General features: G+C 47.5%; 1 protein-coding gene across 1 annotated transcript in view; it reads left to right on the top strand.

Moving 5' to 3' along the window:
* LOC147100979 (ATP-citrate synthase-like) overlaps positions 1-21030 on the top strand; it is a 96969-nt gene that overhangs the window by 65574 nt on the left and 10365 nt on the right. Inside the window, 14 exon segments of the mRNA XM_085966109.1 lie at positions 107-136; positions 3359-3475; positions 3478-3499; positions 4128-4296; positions 5274-5378; positions 7695-7891; positions 8800-8881; positions 11797-11907; positions 14132-14259; positions 14619-14712; positions 15493-15647; positions 17218-17368; positions 17732-17875; positions 20599-20712. Of these exon segments, the coding sequence (XP_085822235.1) occupies positions 107-136; positions 3359-3475; positions 3478-3499; positions 4128-4296; positions 5274-5378; positions 7695-7891; positions 8800-8881; positions 11797-11907; positions 14132-14259; positions 14619-14712; positions 15493-15647; positions 17218-17368; positions 17732-17875; positions 20599-20712 (1619 nt within the window).

The following is a 21030-nucleotide window of genomic DNA, read 5'->3' as shown; positions in this document are numbered from 1 at the left end:
CATAAGGGAGTGTCTGCCAGTGGGAAGGGTGTATCGGGTAGTGATATGTTGCAAGTCCGACTGTATGTGATGCATTTCTTTTGTTGGTGATCCCTCTCTTTAACAGAAGGAAGGACAAGGCAAGGAAAGAGAAGAGGTAGGAGGGCTACAGCTGGATAAATGTATGTTGATGAAAGGTGGTTGGTTGCTATTTACTGTGCTGCTTCCAGCAGAGAGCTCGTGTTTCTGCTTCATTTGATCCACGAGATAAAATTAACCTGTTGGTAAATCCCATACTGAATTTGGATGATCAGCCAGATTCTCATTGAATGGCGGAGCAGGCTCGAAGGGCCGAATGGCTTACTCCTGCTCCTATCTTCTATGGAAAGCCATGAGGATGTTATTTACATGAGGGAGCTGGGAATCGAAGGGATCAAACCCTCCTCGACGCGTTCCCTTTCTGTGCATTTAAACAGTTAGTATGGAGCAGAGCTTTTTGTTTCTGGGTTTATAATATAATGAAGCATTAACTCCTTGCAGCTTGCTGTGTGCAGGGTGGTGTCACTGGAGTCATGTAGAACAAGACGGCTTCAGTGTCACACTATACTTTGGGTCCGAGCTCTGCTGGTTTCCTGTTCAGCGCGGGACAGCCGGGATCCAAAGTAGAGTCAAAGCAGCTTCTGTGCGAGCTTGGCCTTTTTTTGCAGCGATGACTGACTATTTCTTGACTGCCTTTTACAGCCACACCTCCACAACCACCTTCTCTGCTTCTGCAGCTCCTGCGAGCTTTACACAACAATCCTGCCCAAAAGGCTTGGTTTTCTGAATATAAATTCTGAAGAGCTTTGTCAGCACTATGCACGGTATAAACACTGGCCTGCCTGACTATCTTTTGTGCCTATTGATGCCAGTGAACAGAGTCTTGAGCTGCTGTTTGTTTCAACTTTTAAAAAAAAGTTGTTTCCATATTAAAGAGACCTGATTTAACTCGACAGCCTTTCTCTCCTTCAGACCTTCCTGGTTCCTCATTCCCTTGCAACCCCCCCCCCCCCCCCCCCCCCACCTTTCAGAAAAATCAGTGAATGGCAGTCGACAAAGAGATAGATTTAAGAAACTGGAAATGTGAATATGAAACATATAAAATGTTAGAAATACATGAGGTCAGTCAGCACCTGTAAAGAGAGAGGGCAGGTTAATGTTTTGGAAGAAAGCCTATCAGCCTGGAAGATAAGTGAGCTCTGATATAAGACAGAGCAGCTGTCTCCCTCCCCTCTACTTTCCATTCCCGTCGCGCCTCTTTTGCAGGGCTTTTTGCATGTATCTTTCTCTGCTTTACTTGGCTAGCTTCATGCCCTTTTTGTCCTCATCATTGCTGCACTGATGCAATCTGTGTACCATCTACCAGATTTCACCTCCTTCCAGCTTTTCCGAGCAGCTGTTTGCTGTCCATTCTTCCTACTGACTGCACTCCCTGTGATGGGGCTCCGCATTCAATTCTCTCTCAGTGCGCTCTACACTCTCTTCCCTGCCTCAGTTCCTTTTGTTCAGCCTCACAGATCACGATGTGTCCAAACTATGGCCTTGAAGCCTGGACAACTCAGTCCTATTGCCGCTTGTATACCTTGCTGGTTGCCCTGTTTGAATTTATCTTTCAAGAAACCTCCTCGCATTCAACAATTGTGCCTTTCAAAGGGTTCGTGGAACTGTTTTCTGACGGCCTTCGCCCAAGCTCTTATCTGTGACCAGTCTGCTTTTTAAAACTGCAGCCGCTGCCCAATATTTCTCTCGACATTGGCTGCCGTTAGATATGTGATTCACTGCTCCCTGGCAGTACAGAGGCACACTTCCATGGGGCTTGAAGCTGGCGCTGGGCCTGCTAGTGTCCGATGAAGCCTTGTTCAAACGGGTGAGGGTGGCACCAGGAGGCCAGTCCACCAATGCTCTGCTGAAACCAGTGGAGTAAATGTAAAATCGCCTTGTTTGAGAACAGGGGCACCATAGATAACGCAGGCTCTTAAAATACCCAGCAAATCCACAGCAAAATAATTTCTGCCCCCCTCGCCCCCACAAGTTGTTTCTAAAATGGCCGAAAATACATTTTACATCGGGGTTCCGTGTACTCTTTCTGAAGACAACAGTACGAGTAAGCTTTCTCCGGAATGCTGATGTGGTGCATTCGCTCGGCTTATTCCGTGTAGATGAGTGGCAGGGAGGGGTAGGACTTTGATCATGGAAGCCTGCGTGTACTTTATAGCTATCGATCTACCCTGCATGGGTGTCCAAATTGCACCCTGTGGGTCACGTGCATCTTGAGCCCTAGCAACCCAGTGCCAGGCACCCAGGCTACTCCGTTCTGCTTGCGTTTATATCTCGCTCGCTGGTTCGTCCAATTTTGAATTCCATGGGCCTGGCAATTTGGAAGGGGCTGTTCCTTGGTGGATGTATCCCAAATCAGAGCACTAACCTCTATCTATCAATAACTTGAGATGTACACAAATTAATGAGAAGAGGTTTTAAACTTTACAAGGAGACCCGGCGGCTCCGTGGTACAAACCCAAGTGACCCGCGAGGATAAAAAGCTTGGACCCCCTGGGCTATTGGTTACTAGTAATGTCAGGATACTGTGACGCATCTTTAGAAATGTTTGTCCCTTACCTTTTTTTTCCTCCCGCCCCCCCCCCCCCCCCCCCCCCCCGGCGCCAAAACCAACCATTAATTAGAAACTACATCGGTAAGATATTTGAAAAGCAAACCGATCAAAAGCTTGCTATTCACTCGGTTATACAAGTGATACCTCGACACGAGTTCCGCTTGATTCTTCCCCCACCCCCCCCCCCCCCACCCCCACAGTATATCTGTGATGGATGAAGTGTCCAGGTGTGCAGTTTAAAACTGGAAGTAACATTCACACATTCTGCATTTTCAAAGAATATAGCCCGTGTCCCTGAATCATGAGATTAGGCCTTTTTGTTTCTTTTGAAGACTCGCTGTAAATGTGACAAAATTGTAATTAAAAATTTGTATTTTATTGGGATGGGTGGAAGCAAAATATATGGGGAGGTGGTAGAATGTACTTTGGGGGGAGGTGAAGGGTTTAGTAACAGCTGATCAATCACAAAGGGCTTTGGGCCCACGAGGCTATTGTTTGGTTTTGAAACATCCCCAATTTGTTGCATTTATGCTCTTGTGATCTTGAACTCGATCATCAGGTTTCCTGTTGAGGTAGAATTTTGATCCCTCTCCTCCAGCCCCCTCTCCCATTCTTCAGTCTTTCTGCTTTGCCTCTTGTAGATCCACTTTCTATTTTTTTTTTTTCAATCTCCCTGTGGTGATTCACGTTACTGCGTGTCACTTAACCGACTGTGCTGTTGGCTTACAGGTAAAGCCACCACCCTCTTCAGCCGCCACACCAAGTCCATTATTTGGGGGATGCAGACCCGAGCTGTGCAAGGAATGCTGGACTTTGACTACGTCTGTTCACGTGATGAACCATCTGTTTCAGCATGGTTTACCCATTCACGTAAGTATACTTACCATCCCCGCTGTCGTCTTCTCCCAACATTTCAAGTTTGTTGCATTCTAGACATTGACCTCTTGGATTGTAATGTGGCATTGGGAATAAATGGCATCCAATGAAAGGCCTAGTTACTTAATATCTCTGGGATTCACAAGTTTTGGGTTCTCCTGTTAAGTGCAATGATTGTGTCTTCACCGTTTCCACCCCCCCCCCCCCCCCCTACCCGGCCAAAACCACTTGCCTGACTGCTGAGGCCTGTCCCTGGCAGCGGCCTCCTGCCGCCCGAATTCTTGCTCCTGTCTACCGGCCAGGCAGTGATTTCTGCTGGGCTCAGGTCTGGGCCTGGATGTGGAAATGAGGCCAGGGAGTTGAAGTCTCTCGGGGCCTCATGCAGGCTTGTTGCTCGCCCTGGGCACTCTCACGGAAAGATCCCGCCCTGCAGTAAAATTGGGGCCTTAATGCTTCGCATAACATTTTAAAAAAAAATTTTAAAAATCAATCTTCCTCTGCCTTCAGTTTTGAATCGCAGCCTTAATGAGAATATACAAAAAGCTTGAAGTTGGGGTGTGAGTGTGTCTGCATCTCGTGTTCACGGTTCCTAATCCCATCTCTCTCCCATCTCTCTCCATAGTGGTGACCACAAGCAGAAGTTCTACTGGGGTCACAAGGAAATCCTCATTCCCGTTTACAAGAACATGGCTGATGCCCTGAAGAAGCACCCAGAGGTGGACGTTCTCATTAACTTCGCCTCGTTACGCTCGGCGTACGACAGCACCATGGAAACCATGAACTTCTCCCAGGTTCGTTATTATTTCACTCGCTTCCACACGGCATAACTAAAATATAACTCGCTCACCAGATTGGACAGCAACATTCTGCTTTTGTCTTTTTAGTCCCCTTTTAACAGAGGCGTGACTGAGCTTTACGGTAAATTCTTAGAATCTGGCAGCACCGAAGGAGGCTATTCTGCCCTTTGTGCCTTGAAAGAAAAGAAAGACTTGCATTTCTATAGCACCTTTCACGACCTCCGGACATCCCAATGCACTTTACAGCCAATGAAATACTATTTGAAGTGTAGTCACTGTTGTAAGTGTAGGAAACGCAGCTGCCAATTTTGCGCACAGCAAGCTCCCACAAACAGCAATGTGATGATGACCAGAGAATCTGTTTTTGTAATGTTGATTGAGGGATATTGGCCAGGACCCTGGGGAGAACTCCCAATACTGCCATGAGATCTTTTTATGTCCAGCTGAGAGTAGGACGGGGCCTCAATTTTGGGCCCATTTTATTTTGCCAATCTGCCATGATCGAATTGAATGGCGGAACAAGCTGAGAGGGCCTGGATGGCCTCCTCCTGTTCCTATGTTTCCCTCCCCCTCCCAGATTTTGCTGACCCTAGCTTCGGTTCCGCAGACACCTGTGGGCCGAGGTGGAAAGTGTCACCCGGGTATTCAGGTGGGCATTGCAACCAAAGGTCATTGAGTAGCGATAGCAGGTCCTTATTCTCCCTGCCCCCCCCCCCCCCCTCCCACGGGTGCGGAGTTTAGTTGCGGAGCCTCTACTGCCACCCTTGGTTGAGATCAGGTAACTGAGCACGGGCCACGGATTGATCCTGGGTAATTCCAGCTTGTACGGTTCAGTAACGTCGAGGCCTTTACTAACTGGGGAAGCTAGTTGCCTTTTTGAATTTTTTTTCCCCCCCGTTTTTGCCAATATACAAGGTGGTGATTACAATGATTGTACCTTAATACACATGTGCTTGTTCTGCGTACTATAGATCCGGACAATTGCCATCATCGCTGAAGGAATCCCCGAAGCATTGACCCGGAGATTAATCAAGATGGCGGATGAGAAAGGTGTCACCATCATTGGGCCGGCTACAGTAAGACAATAGTATTTGCCTTTGGGCGTCGGGGTCTGTGTGGAGCTGAGTTACGGAGATTATTGAAATTAGGGCTTCTTTTAAAAGAACATTTTCTTCTGTGGCGTTTTAAAAATATCCTCTTGATCACCAGGCCTTACCTGCTCAAGATGATGTCCTATTAATGGGTATTTCATCGAATCATAGAATGATGCAGCACAGAAGGAGGCCATGTGGCCCTCGTGCCTGTGCTCTTTGGTAGAGCTCGCCAATTAGTCCCAGTCTTTCCCCATAGCCCTGCAAATGTTTTTCCCTTCAAGTATTTATCCAATTTCCTTTGATCCTACCTTCAGTTGGCATGTGTACACGTTATACGAGAATGAGACAATGAGACTCTCTGCTTCTAAGAGGAGTGTGTCACGTTTTGTTTAACAACATACCCCATTGAGGAAGGGAGCTGCTGCATCTGTGGTAACCCAGCTCCACTCCTTCACTTGTCATGCCTCCGGGGTTTTTATGTTGACATTTAGTGAGCCTCATCAAAAACACAGACTTGCTATGCCAAATTTCTGAAGGATTGGCAGTGTTTAAAGGAGGACATTAGATGTGAAGTTTAATTTACCTGCTCCCGACCAGTTTATGTTAAAAACATTTGCACTGGGTCTTTTTTTTTGCCCCGAAAGGTAGGAGAAACTATTACCCCCCCCCCACCCCCCTCCAAAAAAAAAAAAAAAAAAAAAACCCCAAAGCCTGGACCACTGAGGCTAATTTAATTGCTAGTCCTGCCCCTTCAGCTAAGATCACGTGGGGTCACACTTGGGACTTCCCCGATCTCTGGCTCAGCCTCTTGTCACAGCGTGTGGTCACCCACTGAGCTGTCGGCAATGCTGGAGGATTGTCTGGATCTACAGATCTAGATCCAGACAGTGACCGTCAGTGCTGCAAGTATCCCTGGAGCGCTGAGCAGGAGATTAATCAAAAGCAAAATACTGCGGATGCTGGAAATCTGAAATAAAAACCGAAATGCTGGAAATGCTCAGCAGGTCAGGCAGCATCTGTGAAGAGAGCGAGAAACGGAGTTAACGTTTCAGGTTGTTGACCTTTTTGTCAGAACTGGAAAAAGTTGGCGATATAACCGGTTTTAAGCAAGGGCAGGGAAACGGATGGGGGGGAGGGAGGAGAGAGCAAAAGGGAAGGTCTGTGATAGTGGAAACAGGAGTGATTAAATGACAAGAGAGATGATGGTGCAAGGCAAAAGGGGGTGATAATGGGACAAGTAATGGGAGATTAATCAAGATGGCAGATGATAAAAGGTATCTGCATCATTAGGCTGGCTACGGTTAGAAAATAGTTTATTGGCTTTAGACTTCAGTGCCTGTAATTGAGCTGTGTTTTATCCTCCGTTTCCACAATGTTCTTGGACGCTGATGACCCCACTGCAGGGAGGTGACTTGGTGTTTCTAAGCCAAATGATGTGACCATGCTGCTTTAGAGCCCATCGAGACCATTCACTTAAGTGTTCAGCTCCTTCATGCAGTCTGGTTCAGTAGCTTCAGTCGCTCTTCAAATTTGTTTTCATTTATATTCTTCATATATTTTGCTCTCCTTGAGATGTTGGCTCCTCACTGGAGCACTGTACCAGCACTCATTCATGTGTGTCACGTGATCATTTAACTGTGGGTATCCCAGATCTTTATGCAGCTGAGGCAGCAGTCGAGGTGCCTCCGTGCCCATCAGCGAGAGAAGGGGAAAAATCAGCCAGGGTTCCTGCTCCTGATCACTGTGCAGGGACTCCTGGGTTAGAATCATAGAATGGTTACAGCACAGGAGGAGGCCATTCGGCCCGTCGAGCCTGTGCCGGCTCTCTGCAAGAGCACTTCAGCAAGTCCCACTTCCCCGCCCTTTCACCATGGCCCTGCAAACTTTTTTCCTTCAGGTATTTATCCAATTCCCTTTTGAAAGCCACAGTTGAACCTTTCAGACAGTGTATTCCAGATCCTAACCACTCGCTAGGGTTACAGAGAGGAGAAATCAGCCAGGGTTCCTGCTCCTGATCACTGTCCAGGGACTTTTGCTGAAATCCTCACGAGTAGACATTGGGTGGGGACTTGATTGTACTGTCCCTCTCAGTCGAATAGTTGCCAATATTTGCTGTCTAGGCTTGTGTGAGGAAATGGCACTTGGCAAAGTGCTGGGGCGTGCCCATGGAGCTGCACTCCATGAATCAGTCCCTTTGTGACGGGAGAAAAAAGTTGAGTGGAAAAGTACTACTTTATTTCTTTGAAAACAGACTCCAACTTGTGTTTCATAGTTTGTATAATGGTGGTTTTTTTTCAGGTGGGTGGCATTAAGCCAGGCTGCTACAAGATCGGGAACACGGGTGGAATGCTGGATAACATCCTGGCCTCCAAGCTGTACCGTCCTGGCAGTGTGGCGTATGTGTCTCGCTCCGGTGGAATGTCGAATGAACTCAACAACATCATCTCTAGAACCACCGATGGCGTCTATGAAGGGGTTGCTATCGGCGGAGATCGGTAAGAACTGTGGGCAGGGCGACTATTTGAAGAGCTGTGGGAGTTGCCCTTCAGTCCCCTCATTAAAGGCCCTTGCTAACTGAGGCAGCAATTGAGGTTTGCAATAGAATTGCAGCTTACTGCCTGCCTATTAAATGTTCTCTCTGTTAATGCTGCAAAATTGCCATTAAAAAGCAAGTAATTTATAATTTGGCTGGCTAGCTTGTAAAATCAATGAGCGGTTTGTTTCAGACTTTCACCACTGGGGGGTGGCCTAGAGCAGCAGAGCGACGACTGACTGCATTTGCTGTGCCATTGTACTCTGTATCCTTTCAGCACTTTCTGTTGACAATACTTCACTCCCCCCTTCTGCCTCGCGCTGATTCCTAACGCGAGTGATCGGGCCTGACGTCACATAACTAACCATGTGAATTTCTCCAGCTAACCGCGCAGAATGCGAACACCGCAGTTTTGTCGCAAAAGTTCCCCAAACCCATCTTCCGATAATAACATAGAACATAAGAATTAGGAGCAGGAGTCGGCCACACGGCCCCTCGAGCCTGTTCCGCCATTCAATAAATCATGGCTGATCATCTACCTCAACTCTATTTTCCCGCCCTATCCCCATACCCCAAATTACTCTCCCTGATAATACAAAATCACCACCTCCCTGCAGAATCTTGAATCTGTCCATCTCTGTTTGAATGTGACATTCAACTCTGCATTCACCGTGCTGGGTGCCACTGCCTTAAGTTGTTGGTTCTTTACTGTGTCGGAAGTTGTTCCTCAGTCTGCATTTCACCTGGGACTGCAAACTCTTCCTGATTGTGTTAAACCTCTCAAAAATATTAACAATTGAAAAATGTATTTCACATCAAGTAAATATTAACTTGGAAGAGTGACTGGTGTCATTTCCCTCCCCTCACCAGGTACCCGGCCTCCACCTTCATGGATCACGTCTTGCGTTACCAGGACACGTCTGGAGTTAAGATGATTGTTGTCCTTGGAGAGGTGAGTGGTTCTGGTTGTCATTGGTTTGATTCCTGAGGTGGTGGTCCAGTTCTTCATGGTTTAGCGTTTGGTTAGACAGCGGTCAATCTTTTTGTTGCTAGTAAGATGACTAAATTTTGCTGGTAACGCTGCGATTGCTGTTGGGCAGTGGCACCTCACTGGTGGCAGAGGTGATGTTTGGGTTATAGGATGCGACTCTCCGAGCTTTTTTTAAGGAGGATATTTTTCTCTCTGAAGCAAAAGTTTTATTTGTCATAAACCTCTACAGTTTAGCTTTACACACAAAACAAAATTATAATTAAGTTTTTTTTAAATCTGATCCTCATCCATATTGTGTTTCTTAGCTCACTTTTAATTTGTTTTTTGGAGGGGGGGTTGAGGTTGGAGAAGGAGGGAAAGAACTGAAACCAAAATCACCCAGAATTGTGGGAGTATCGATTTTTATAATATATCTTCTAATTGGTGGCTTTGTGATTTTGATTGTTTCCGATTTAAAGGAAGATGGAGCCTGTAATGGTAAATAAAGCACCTTTCACCTCTTCAGCACGTCCCAACGCTTCACAGCCAATGAATTACTTTTGAAGTGTAGTTGCTATTATTTTGTAGGCAAACATGGCAGTCGTATTGTGTACAGCAAGATCCCACAAATAGCAGTGAGATAAGACCAGTTCATAACCTAAGAAATAGGAGCAGGCTATATGGCCCCTCGACCATGCAATAAGATCATGGATGATCTTCGACCTCAACTCCACTCTCCTGCCCGATCCCCATATCGCTTGATTCCCCTAGAGTCCAGAAAGTTCACATTTTATTGGTGTATGAGGATTGGGGAGAACTCCCTGCTCCTCTTTGAATAGTGCCATGTCCACCTGAAGAGGCAGATTGGCCTTGCTTTAGCGTCTCCTCCAAAAGACCGCATCTCCTGACAGCGCATCACTCATTCAGTGCTGCACTGGAGTGTTGGCCTGGATTTACAATCTCAAGGTTCAATTCGATTCACTCCACGTGATATCAAGAAACGGCTGAGCGCACTGGGTACAGCAAAGGCTGTGGGCTCCAACAACATCCCGGCTGTTGGGCTGAAGACTTGTGCTCCAGAACTAGCCGCACCTTTAGCCAGGCTGTTCCAGTACAGCTACAACACTGGCATCTACACGACAGTGTGGAAAGCTGCCCAGGTATGTCCTGTCCACAAATAGCAGGACAAATTCAATCCGGCCAGTTATCGCCCCATCGGTCTACTGTCAATCATTAGCAATGGGATGGAAGGTGTCGTCGACAGTTATCAAGCAGCACTTACTCACCAATAACCTGCTCACTGATGCCCAGTTTGGGTTCCGCCAAGACCACTCTGCTCCAGACCTCATTACAGCCTTGGTCCAAACATGGACAGAAGAGCTGAATTCCAGAGGTGAGGTGAGAGTGACTGCCCTTGACATCAAGGCAGCATTTAACCGAGTGTGGCATCAAGGAGCCCTAGTAAAACTGAAGTCAATGGGAATCGGGGGGCGGGGGGGGGAAACTCTCCACTGGCTGGAGACATACTTAGCACAAAGTAAGATGGTTGGAGGTCAATCATCACGGCCCCAGGACATCGCTGTAGGAGTTCCTCAGCGTGTTCAGTGCCATTCGCAACTCCTCGGATAATGAAGCAGTCCGTGCCCGCATGCAGCAAGATCTGGAGATGACATTCAGGCTTGGGCTGATAAGTGGCAGGTAACGTTCGCGCCACACAAGTGCCAGGCAATGACTATCTCCAACAAGCGAGAGTCTAACCACCTCACCTTGATATTCAATGGCATTACCATCACCGAATCCCCCACCATCAACCTTCTGGAGGTCAACATTGAGCCGGAAACTTAACTGGACCGGCCACACACATACTGTGGCTACAAGAGCAGGTCAGAGGCTGGGTATTCTGCGGTGAGTGTCTCACCTCCTGACTCCCCAAAGCCTTTCCACCATCTACAGGGCACAAGTAAGGAGTGTGATGGAATACTCTCCACTTGCCTGGATGAGTGCAGCTCCAACAACACAAGAAGCTCGACACCATCCAGGACAAAGCAGCCCGCTTGATTGTTTAAGGTGGTGGATGGGGTGCCATTCACTCCCTCCATCACCGGCGCACCGTGGCTGCAGTGTGTTCCATCTACAAGATGCACTGCAGCAACTCGCCAAGGCTTCTTCGGCAGCACCTCTAAAACCCACGACCTCTTCCACCTAGAAGGACAAGGGCAGCAGGCGCATGGGAACACCACCACTTGCAAGTTCTCCTCCAAGTTTATATTTAAGAAGGAGATAGATAGATTTCTAGACACAATAGGCATCAAGGGCTATGGGGAGAGAGGGGGAATATGATATTGAGATAGAGGATCATATTGAATGGCGGAGCAGCCTCCAAGGGCCGAAAGGCCTACTCCTGCTCCTATTTTTTCTATGTTCTAAGTCACACACTATCCTGACTTGGAAATATATCTGCTGTTCCTTCAGCGTCACTGGGTCTAAATCCTGGAACTCCCTCCCTAACAGCACTGTGGGAGCACCTTCACCACATGGACTGCAGCAGTTCAAGAAGGAGGCTCACCACCACCTTCTCGAGGGCAATTAGGGATGGGCAATAAATGCTGGCCTTGACAGCGACGCCCACATCCCGCGAACAATTTTTTTTGGCATGGGACCCTCTGACTGAAGTGAGCGTGTCCACTGAGCCACGTTGATGCTCTGATGTGCCGTTAGCACTGGGGGTTGGACACCCAGCTCCAACTCCTGCCCACACCCTGGTGCCAGTATTACTGGGAAGGCATCCAAGGATTGGAAGTATTTAAAAACAAAGCTAGGATTTTAAAGTTGCGCATCGCAATTGGAGGGTTAACTGAGGCAAGCAAGAGAACCATCTAACCCAAGTCTCTCTCTAGATTGGTGGAGCCGAGGAGTACAAGATCTGCATGGGGATTAAGGAAGGACGAATTACAAAGCCTGTTGTTGTTTGGTGCATTGGGACTTGTGCCACCATGTTTGCCTCTGAGGTAAGTGTGTTGGTCATCCAACATTCTCATAACCAACTGTAGATTGTCTCTTTTCAACAACAAAAAAAACTGTTGGCTGGTTGCTGGGACCCGTTCAAATCCAGCGCAGACTGGAAAGATGAAAGCCTCCTCTATAATGATCCATGTGATGGGACAATCTCAACCTAGATCCAAATGGGTAAGTGCCCACAGCCCAAAATTAGCAGCAAGTTCTGAGTCTCACTCGCAGGCTGTGGATAGCGGAAGAATCGTTGCCCTGATGTAGTACGGGGTACTCTTGAGCTAGGTGCATGGTAGACTGAGCTTTACTACCTGTCCATGGTGTACCTGACCTCTTCATGAAGCATTGTAGAAGAAGCTTTACTCCTTCAGGCTTTGACCTGGGCATGTTGATGCTGACAGAGTGCCTGAAATTGGAAAATGCTTCATTTCCCAGCACTAACCTCCTTCGCATAAGAACAATGACAGACAGGTAAAGACCCTCTGGTCCATCGAGCCTGTCCCATGCAATTGCGATACCTTGTGTGTTTCAATATATACACTCGCCTACCCTGCCCAAAACCACGTGATTTTCTGGGAGAGGTTTTTAAAAAAAGATTAAAAAACCCAGGCCAATTTGGGGGGTAAATCTGGGAAGTTCCCCTCCGACCCATCTAGACGATCGAAACTAGTCCAGGAGCTCACTCTGGCCCTGAACTCCTGCTGTACCCACCTTCTGTCAGAGGTGATCTCTGCCCCAGCCAGAAACAGGGCCAGCTCGAAACATAGAAGATAGGAGCAGGAGTAGGCCATTCGGCCCCTCGAGCCTGCTCCGCCATTCAATGAGATCATGGCTGATCATCCAAATTCAGTACACTGTCCCTGCTTTCTCCCCATATCCCTTGATCCCCTTAGCCTTAAGAAATATATCCAACTACTCCCTTGAATATTATTTAATGAATTGGCCTCAACTGCCTTCTGTGGTAGAGAATTCCACAGGTTCACCACTCCCTGGGTGAAGAAATCCCTCCTCATCTCAGTGCTAAATGGCTTATCCCTTATCCTTAGACTGTGACCCCTGGTTCTGGACTCCCCGGCCATCAGGAATATCCTTCCTGCATCTAGTCTGTCTAGTCCTGTTAGAATTTTATAAGTTTAAATGAGATCCCCTCATTCTTCTAAACTCTAGGGAATAAAAGCCTATTTGACCCAATCTCTCTTCATATGTCATTCCTGCCATCCCAGGTATCGGTCTGAATTCAGAAGGAATTCAGCAAATCTGCATTCATCGCACGAGCCGACAGCCTGTTCACAGGTCCACTATTCTCTGGGAAAAGATCCACCTCTTGACATCTAACCTAGATCTGGCCTTCTACAACTTAAATTTGTGACACCTGGTCCTCCCTAACCTATTTAATTGCTAACCTTGATTAGCATAAAAATTCACATCAAAGAAACCCTCCTGTAGCAAGATGCACACATGTAGCTAGTATACAAGCTTCCTAAAGCGTGTAGAAAGTAAGTCTGTAGAATGCTGGCTGTGGTCAGATGCGAATCAACGATTTGAAGGGGTTTAACATTGCACACGGTGGGAATTCCTTGCCTCTGTTATGCTAAACTTGTATCGAACCTTGACTAGACCACTCTTGGAGTGCTGCCTACAATTCTGGTCGCCATATTAAAAGGATATATAGGCACTGGAGAGGGTGCAAAAAAAGATTTACACGGATGATATCAGAAATGCGAGGGTGTGCCTATCTGGAAAGGATGAACAGGCTGGGTCTCTGTTCTCTTGAGAAGAGAAGGCGGAAGGGTGACCTAATAGAGGGCCTTAAAATTATGAAGGATTTTGATAGTGGATAGAGAGAGAATGTTTCCACTTGTGGGGAAGAGCAAAACTAGAGGCCATCAATATAAGATAGTCACTAAGAAATCAAATAGGGAATTCAGAAGAAATTTCTTTACCCAGAGAGTGGTGAGAATGTGGAACTCTCTACCACAGGGAGTGGTTGAAGTGAATGGTATAGATGCATTTAAGGGGAGGTTAGACAAGCATATGCGGGAGAAGGGAATAGAGGGCTATGCTGATTGTTAGATGAGGAAAGACGGGAGGAGGCTCGAGTGGAGCATGAACGCCGGCATGGACTGGTTGGGCCGAATGGCCTGTTTCTGTGCTGTATATCCTACGTAATCCTTGTTTCTTGTCCCAGTAACAGCCTCTCATACTATGTTTTCCCCCGTACAGGTGCAGTTCGGTCACGCTGGTGCCTGTGCTAACGAAAATTCCGAAACGGCGCTGGCCAAGAACCAGGCTCTGAGAGAGAGCGGGGCCATTGTGCCAAGGAACTTCGATGAGCTGGGAGAGGTCATTAAGTAAGAGCTTCACTCTCTGGTGCACCGCGGGCAACAGGACAAGGGACAGGGCTCCAGAGATGGGAAGGGCAGATTTAGGACCGGCATCGGGAAGTATTTCTGTGCGCACAGCGTGATCCACACAGCTGGAGAGGGGCGACCGGGGAAGGGAGGGTGAGGCCAGGAGACTGGACTCCATTAGGAAGAGGGTAGGGTTGGTATTCTGCAAGGAAGAAATTGAATGGGCAGGACCTCCTTATAAGCACTTGCAGGATTAGAGATTGTGGAGTGACTAGCTGGTTACTTGTGAGCTGAGCTGTTTAATCCATTACAATGTTATCAAGCGTGCTGCAGTTTGAGGAATCTCTTTAATTTGATAGGACTGTTTATGATGACCTTGTTGCTAAGGGTGTGATCGTCCCTGCACAAGAGGTTCCTCCTCCTACAGTGCCAATGGACTACTCCTGGGCAAGGGTAAGTGGTCAGAGTCCCCTTCCACTGCTGCTCTGTCTTATTGATAATGTGATGTTAAAATATTTGTAATGACTGCATGCAGTTTCTATGTTTTGAACCAGTGCTTTTCAACCTTTTCTTGGTGTAGGGAGGTCCCCCGCCCCCTGCAAGTATTGTCACGCTCCATGGGGACAGCCTTCTGCAAATATTGGCACCCTCTCAGGGAGGGCCCCGTGCGAATAATGGGGTGATCCAGGCTTCCCCCCCCCCCACCAATGCTAACCTCCGAAAGAGTGTCAGCGACCCAGAATCCATGGCTTATTTGCAGAAAATTATAGTAAAAACTATAGGAAACACAATTCTTGAGACGGTTCAGTGTCGTCTACGCTTTTCTGTATTTGACTTGCTGGCAGATGGTTCCTGTTGCTGATAAACCTGGCGTGATATACCTACTCCCAGGTGGACAGAAATCTAATGAACTTGTTGACCCCCTTAGACTCCACAGATAAATATGAAAAGTTCGCTTTGGGAATAATTGTATGAAACCTGGCATTAAAACTACAGCTTTTTGTTTGTCCAAGTATTGCTGGGAGCCCATCTCCCAGTGCTAACTCTCATTGAGCATCAGAAATTTCCAGTCAATGAGTTACAATATTCCTTAAGATAAAGTCGAACTCTGGCAGCCACATGAGAGATCTTCATTGTTTATTTACACGACATTAAATGTCCTGAAATAGTGACGATACACATCGTGTGCCCCTGTTCTGATTTTCTGTGCACGCTTTTGCTCCTGTGTTGCAGGAGTTGGGTCTGATCCGGAAACCAGCTTCCTTCATGACCAGCATCTGTGACGAGAGGGGTCAGGAGCTGATCTACGCAGGAATGCCCATCACCGAAATCTTCAAGGAGGGCATGGGCCTGGGAGGTGTGCTGGGTTTGCTCTGGTTCCAGAGAAGGTGAGACATGCGCCTAGTCCTACACATCGGGTCAAATCTGTATCAATCTTTTGTAGCCGGCAATGTTCTTCATTGGCAATGCTGACTCGACCGCATTTATTGCCAACCCCTGGTTGTCCTGAGACAGTAGGGTAGAAGAAAAGTGGGAGTGTTGAGATAATTTCTGATTGTCACTGGCCAATGATTCAAAAGCAACTGTGTGCATCTATAAACATAAGAAATAGGAGCAGGAGTCGGCCCTTCGAGCCTGCTCCGCCATTCAATGAGATCATGGCTGATCTTCTGCCTCAACTCCATTCACCGGCCCTATCGCCATATCCCTTGATGCCTTTACTAGTCAGAAATCTATCGACTTCTGTTTTGAATATACCCAATGACAGCCTCCAGAGCCCTCTGGGGTAGAGAATTCCAAAGATTCACCACCCTCTGTGTGAAGAAATTTCTTCTCATCTCAGTCCTGAATGGCCGACCCTTTATCCTGAGGCTGTGGCCCCTGGTTCTAGACTCCCCAGCCAAGGGAAACATTCTCCCAGCACCCACCCTATCAAGCCCTGTAATAATTTTGTATGCTTCAATGAGATCCCTTCTCATTCTTCTGAATTCCAGAGAATACAGGCCTAGTTTACTCAATCTCTTCTCATACGACAGTCTTGCCATCCCAGGAATCAATCTTGTGAACCTTCGTTGCACTCCCTCTATGGCAAGTATATCCTTCCTTCGGTAAGGAGACCAAAATTGTACACAGTACTCCATGTGTGGTCTCACCAAGACCCTATATAATTGGAGTAAAACAGGAAAATACTGGAGCCACCTGACAGAACTCAACTGATACTGGCTTCTGATCCTTGCGAACACGCCCCCTGTTTGCGACACTAGTATTGAAATGAGTGCAATCTGCTTTAACTCTACATGTTCCACCCACAAAGCTGGAACAGGGATTACAAAGCTCCTGTTCACCCAAATTCTCCCCTTTCTGCCAGCTGCTGTACGTGAACAGTTTCTATCTGCTCTCTCATTGCTACCCATTGTTGCTCTCGTAACCCTTCTGTCCTGGCTCCCATTGCTGATTTCAAAATGTTCTCTCCCTGTATCACTCTGCTGCCCCTGTTCTAACTCGCACCAAGTCCCATTCACCCATTGCTCCCTGTGCTCGCTGGCCTACATTGGTTCCCGATCCGGCAACGCCTCTTTTTTAATTGCTCATCCTCGTTTTCAAATCCCTCCATGGCCTCGCCCCTCCCTATCTCTAACCTTCTCCAGCCCTACAACCCTCAGATCTGTGCTCTCTAATTCTGCCCTCTTGCACCTTAAGCTGGCTCGGCCCTCAGCTCTGGGATTCCGTGTGTGTGTGTCATTCGAATGCAAAATAGTTCTGCAGCGCACTCCATTGGTTGTCTTGAGAGCAGCATGGAACACATTCTCACTGATAAAAAGTTAAGTTCTGAAACTAAAACTGATTCAGTTTAGGGTGAGTGCCTGCATTTCTAAAAACCCAACAGTTGAAGATGCGTTAGATAAACATTTGTCTCCTTGTACCCGTGTGACACTATTCTCTTTCCTTTTCTCGAAGGTTGCCGAAACATGCCTGCCACTTTATGGAGATGTGCCTGATGGTGACAGCAGACCACGGTCCAGCTGTCTCTGGAGCTCACAACACCATCGTCTGTGCTCGAGCGGGGAAAGATCTGATCTCCAGCCTCACATCCGGCCTTCTTACTATTGTGAGTCTCTGCACGCCTGCATTTACCTTGGTGCTAATCATCAGCTTGTGGGTGGTACATACATTTTGATCTGCACGTCCTCCGTTCTGCTTTGCTTTTCTGTTTTTTAAACCGGGTGGTACAGAAATTAGTTTTATTCTTGGGGCAAGTCTGTGCTGCTTAATGAGGTCAGTGCCACCAAAAGGCTAAAGTTCAAACCTATTGGAGTCTCTGTGCTTTTGATTGTTTGCAGCATCTTTGCCCCCCCCCCCCCCCCCCCCTTTTTGGTTTGGTGATGGTTGCAATGCAGAGTTCTAATACAAGAATAGATCTTCCCGAATTACTGATGTATCTCCTGAGCTCGGTGTGTGTATGTTCCCCCAGGGCGATCGATTCGGAGGTGCTTTAGATGCAGCTGCCAAGCAGTTCAGCAAAGCCTTCGACAGCAGCCTCATCGCGATGGACTTTGTCAATAAGATGAAAAAGGAAGGGAAGCTCATCATGGGGATTGGACACCGGGTGAAGTCGGTGAGTTCCAGCAGTTTATAACTTCTGCACATCGCTACCCTTGTGCTGCTTCCGGTACCAAAGACAAGACAACAGGGCCACCTCGTGGCTTCATTGGTACTGAGACTTGTAAAGAAAGAACTTGCATTTCTATAGCGCCTTTCATGGCCTCCCAACGTCCCAAAGCGCTTTACAACCAATGAAGTACTTTTGAAGTGTAGTCACTGTAGAAATGTGGGAAACGCGGCAGCCAGTTTGTGCACAGCAAGCTCCCACAAACAGCAATGTGATCTGTGTTTAGTAGTGTTGGTTGAGGGATAAATATTGGCCTCCTGGTCGTCTTCGAAAAGTGCCTTGGGATCTTTTACGTCCACCTGAGGGGGAAGACGGGGCCTCAGTTTAACGTCTCATCCGAAAGACAGTGCAGCGCACCCTGAATACTGCACTGGGAGTGTCGGCCTAGATTATTGTGCTCAAGTCTCTGGAGAGGAGCTTGAATCCACAACCTTCCGCCTCAGGCGAGAGTGCTGCCCACTGAGCCACGGCTGATACAAGATTGTCCTGGGATCGACCCCTGGTAAGTTCACTGATCGCTCGGAGTTCTGTAATTAGTCTTTCCGCCTTTAGGTGAGTGATGGGAAAAATCCAGCACTCCTGATACCTGTCCAGTAACCTCTTGTTACTAGAGCCAGAGTGTGCACATGTCTCTGTAGGTGTATATACACTTTAGTTTAGGATTGGCTTAGTTGTGAAGCCCTCTGATAGAATAGTCCAATGCCACTCGCTGTCTTGGCCCCTCCATGAGGAATAGAGCTTGTGCCCGGCACCGGAGAGCAGCCCATGCTGGTAGAAGCATGTCTGGATCTGTCCCTTAACCAGGAATTCAATTCGGAAGACAATCAGTTTGAGCCTCAATGAAGGTGACTGTGTTGGTCTCACTCATGTGGCTCTTGTGGGTATGAGAACAAGGGTGTTGCTGCCATTCTGCTTAGTGAAGGGCTATGTTGGAGCAGTGAGGAGCTCTCGCCCTGGACTTCCTGGCTAGGTCTGCTGAAATGCACGGTGTCTTGCATCTCTGTGACCCCCCCCTTATTTAAAGGACACAGTGAGGAGTACTTGCGACACTGAGAAATGCGCCCTAAAAAGAGACTCTAACTGTTCTGTGCACTTTATTTAAAAGGAAATGTAACGCCCCTGCCCGAGTGTGTCTGGGTAGGAGATAAATCCTGGCTGTTGCCACTGCTGTTCTGTAACCAGCCACTAGATGTCAGTGGAGCAAAGGGAGAGGTGTGGGCTTAGATCAGAACGGCCTGTTAGTAATCGGACACACCGTCCGTCGTACTACCTGTTCAACGGACACCAGTGTTTTATATCACCGTGCCAGCAATTCATTTTGCGCTGTTTGGAAGTGTCATAATGGGTCATTGACGAAACTTCCATCTACTTAATTAACTTGCTCCACATGCAGGCTCTGAACTGTTTAACTAAGCCACGAGTGCCCAAGCATTGTCTGGGGTCCATATCATGGAACTTCAGGGGTCCCGGACATAAAATTTAAATCCCAATAATTTGCTTTTATCTTGTGATGCTGATTGATAGTGTCCTGGTTTAGGATTTATCCACTAACAGCCCTTTCCAAACCTCCAGGGCCACCAAGTTGAGACAGGATAAAGCAGCGAGTGTGAAACGTGAATGCAGATTGTCCCGAGCTCCTGGTGTGTTCGTGCTGTAGTTTGGGGGTTTTTTTTGTACCGTTTCTCTCAAAACCAATTTAACCTGTTTAAATGTAGGGAATTGTAAATATTAGCTTCTTCAGTGTCATTCAGGGCAATAAATGATGGTTCCCCTCAGTCTATGGACCGCACTGCAGGCGGCATCTCTGCCCTTGGGATGGTGCCGATGACCGACAGTTCCACGTCGGTCCAGCGCCCAGTGTAGCTGCTCATCCCCTTGTCCTCATTCATTATTTAGTCACAGCCTCCAGTGTAGCATCTCTAGCACAATACAGATTCGGCTCACTGTTTAATAGACCATGAAAATAAAACAACTTGCTTTTAATGCAGTAAAATGTCCCAAGGCACTTCACTGGAGCGTAAATCAGACAAAATTGACAGTTAAAGGAGGAGACATGAGGGCAGGTGACCCAAAGCTTGGTCAAAGTAGTAGGTTTTAAGGAGCAAAGAGGTTTGGGGAGGGAGTCTGGAGCTTGGGGCCTAGATGGCTGAAGGCACGGCCACCAATGGTGGGGCAGAGAGTGCGGGATCCACAAGAGGTCGGAGTTGGATGAACATAGAGTTCTCGGAGAGTTGTAGGGCTGGAGGAGGTTACAGAGATAGGGAGGGGGGTGAGGCCATGGAGGAATTTGAAGAAGAGAATGAGGATTTTAAAATCGAGGCGTTACTGGACCGGGAGTCGATGTCTGTCAGTGAGCACAGGGGGTGCTGGGTGAACAGAACTTGGTGTGCGTTAGGATACGGGCAGCAGCGTTTTGGATGAGCTCAAGTTTATGGAGGGTGAAAGATGGGAGGCTGGCCCGGAGAGCGTTGGAATAATCGAGTCTGGAGGTAACAAAAACATGGATGAGAGTTTCAGCAGTATTGGAAATGTGTGCTGAGAATAATGGGTTGTAACTTTGGGAACACTGTTTGCTAATAGAGACACTTGTAAGTAATGCATATTTATATCACTGTTGTATTGTGGGCTCTGTGGTGTTGGATGTTTGAGTCAAACTTTCCTGATCACAGATTAATAATCCAGACATGAGGGTGCAGATCCTAAAGGACTTCGTGAAGCAGAATTTCCCGGCTACTCCCCTCCTAGACTACGCACTGGACGTGGAGAAGATTACTACCTCCAAGGTACGGAACGATACTGGTGCAGTGAGACCTGGCCAACCAGTAACCTGTCTGCCACAGAGTTCTACTGTTATCGGGAAATGAGTGGCAAACCTTGATTTCAGCCGTAGAGATTAAAAAGCAATTCTGGAAACGCACAACAGGTCCATCGGTGCTTTAGAAAGAGAAAAGCTGGGCTACGGTTTCAGGAGCAGACACTTCACCTGAACCCCTCGGAAACAGCCCGTCTCCTCTCCTCTGTGTTGTCTTTCCAGCATTTTCTGTTGCAGAATTTTATTTCAGACTTTGAATATAATTTTAAATTCTCACCGCTTTGTGCTG

Source organism: Somniosus microcephalus, chromosome 24 (genome assembly GCF_052327205.1).
Source record: "Somniosus microcephalus isolate GS21.2 chromosome 24, FLI_Smic_1.0, whole genome shotgun sequence".
NCBI classification, from domain to species: Eukaryota; Metazoa; Chordata; class Chondrichthyes; order Squaliformes; family Somniosidae; genus Somniosus; species Somniosus microcephalus.
Note: the sequence above shows the minus strand (reverse complement) of the source record. Positions and strands in the feature narration are given on the sequence as shown.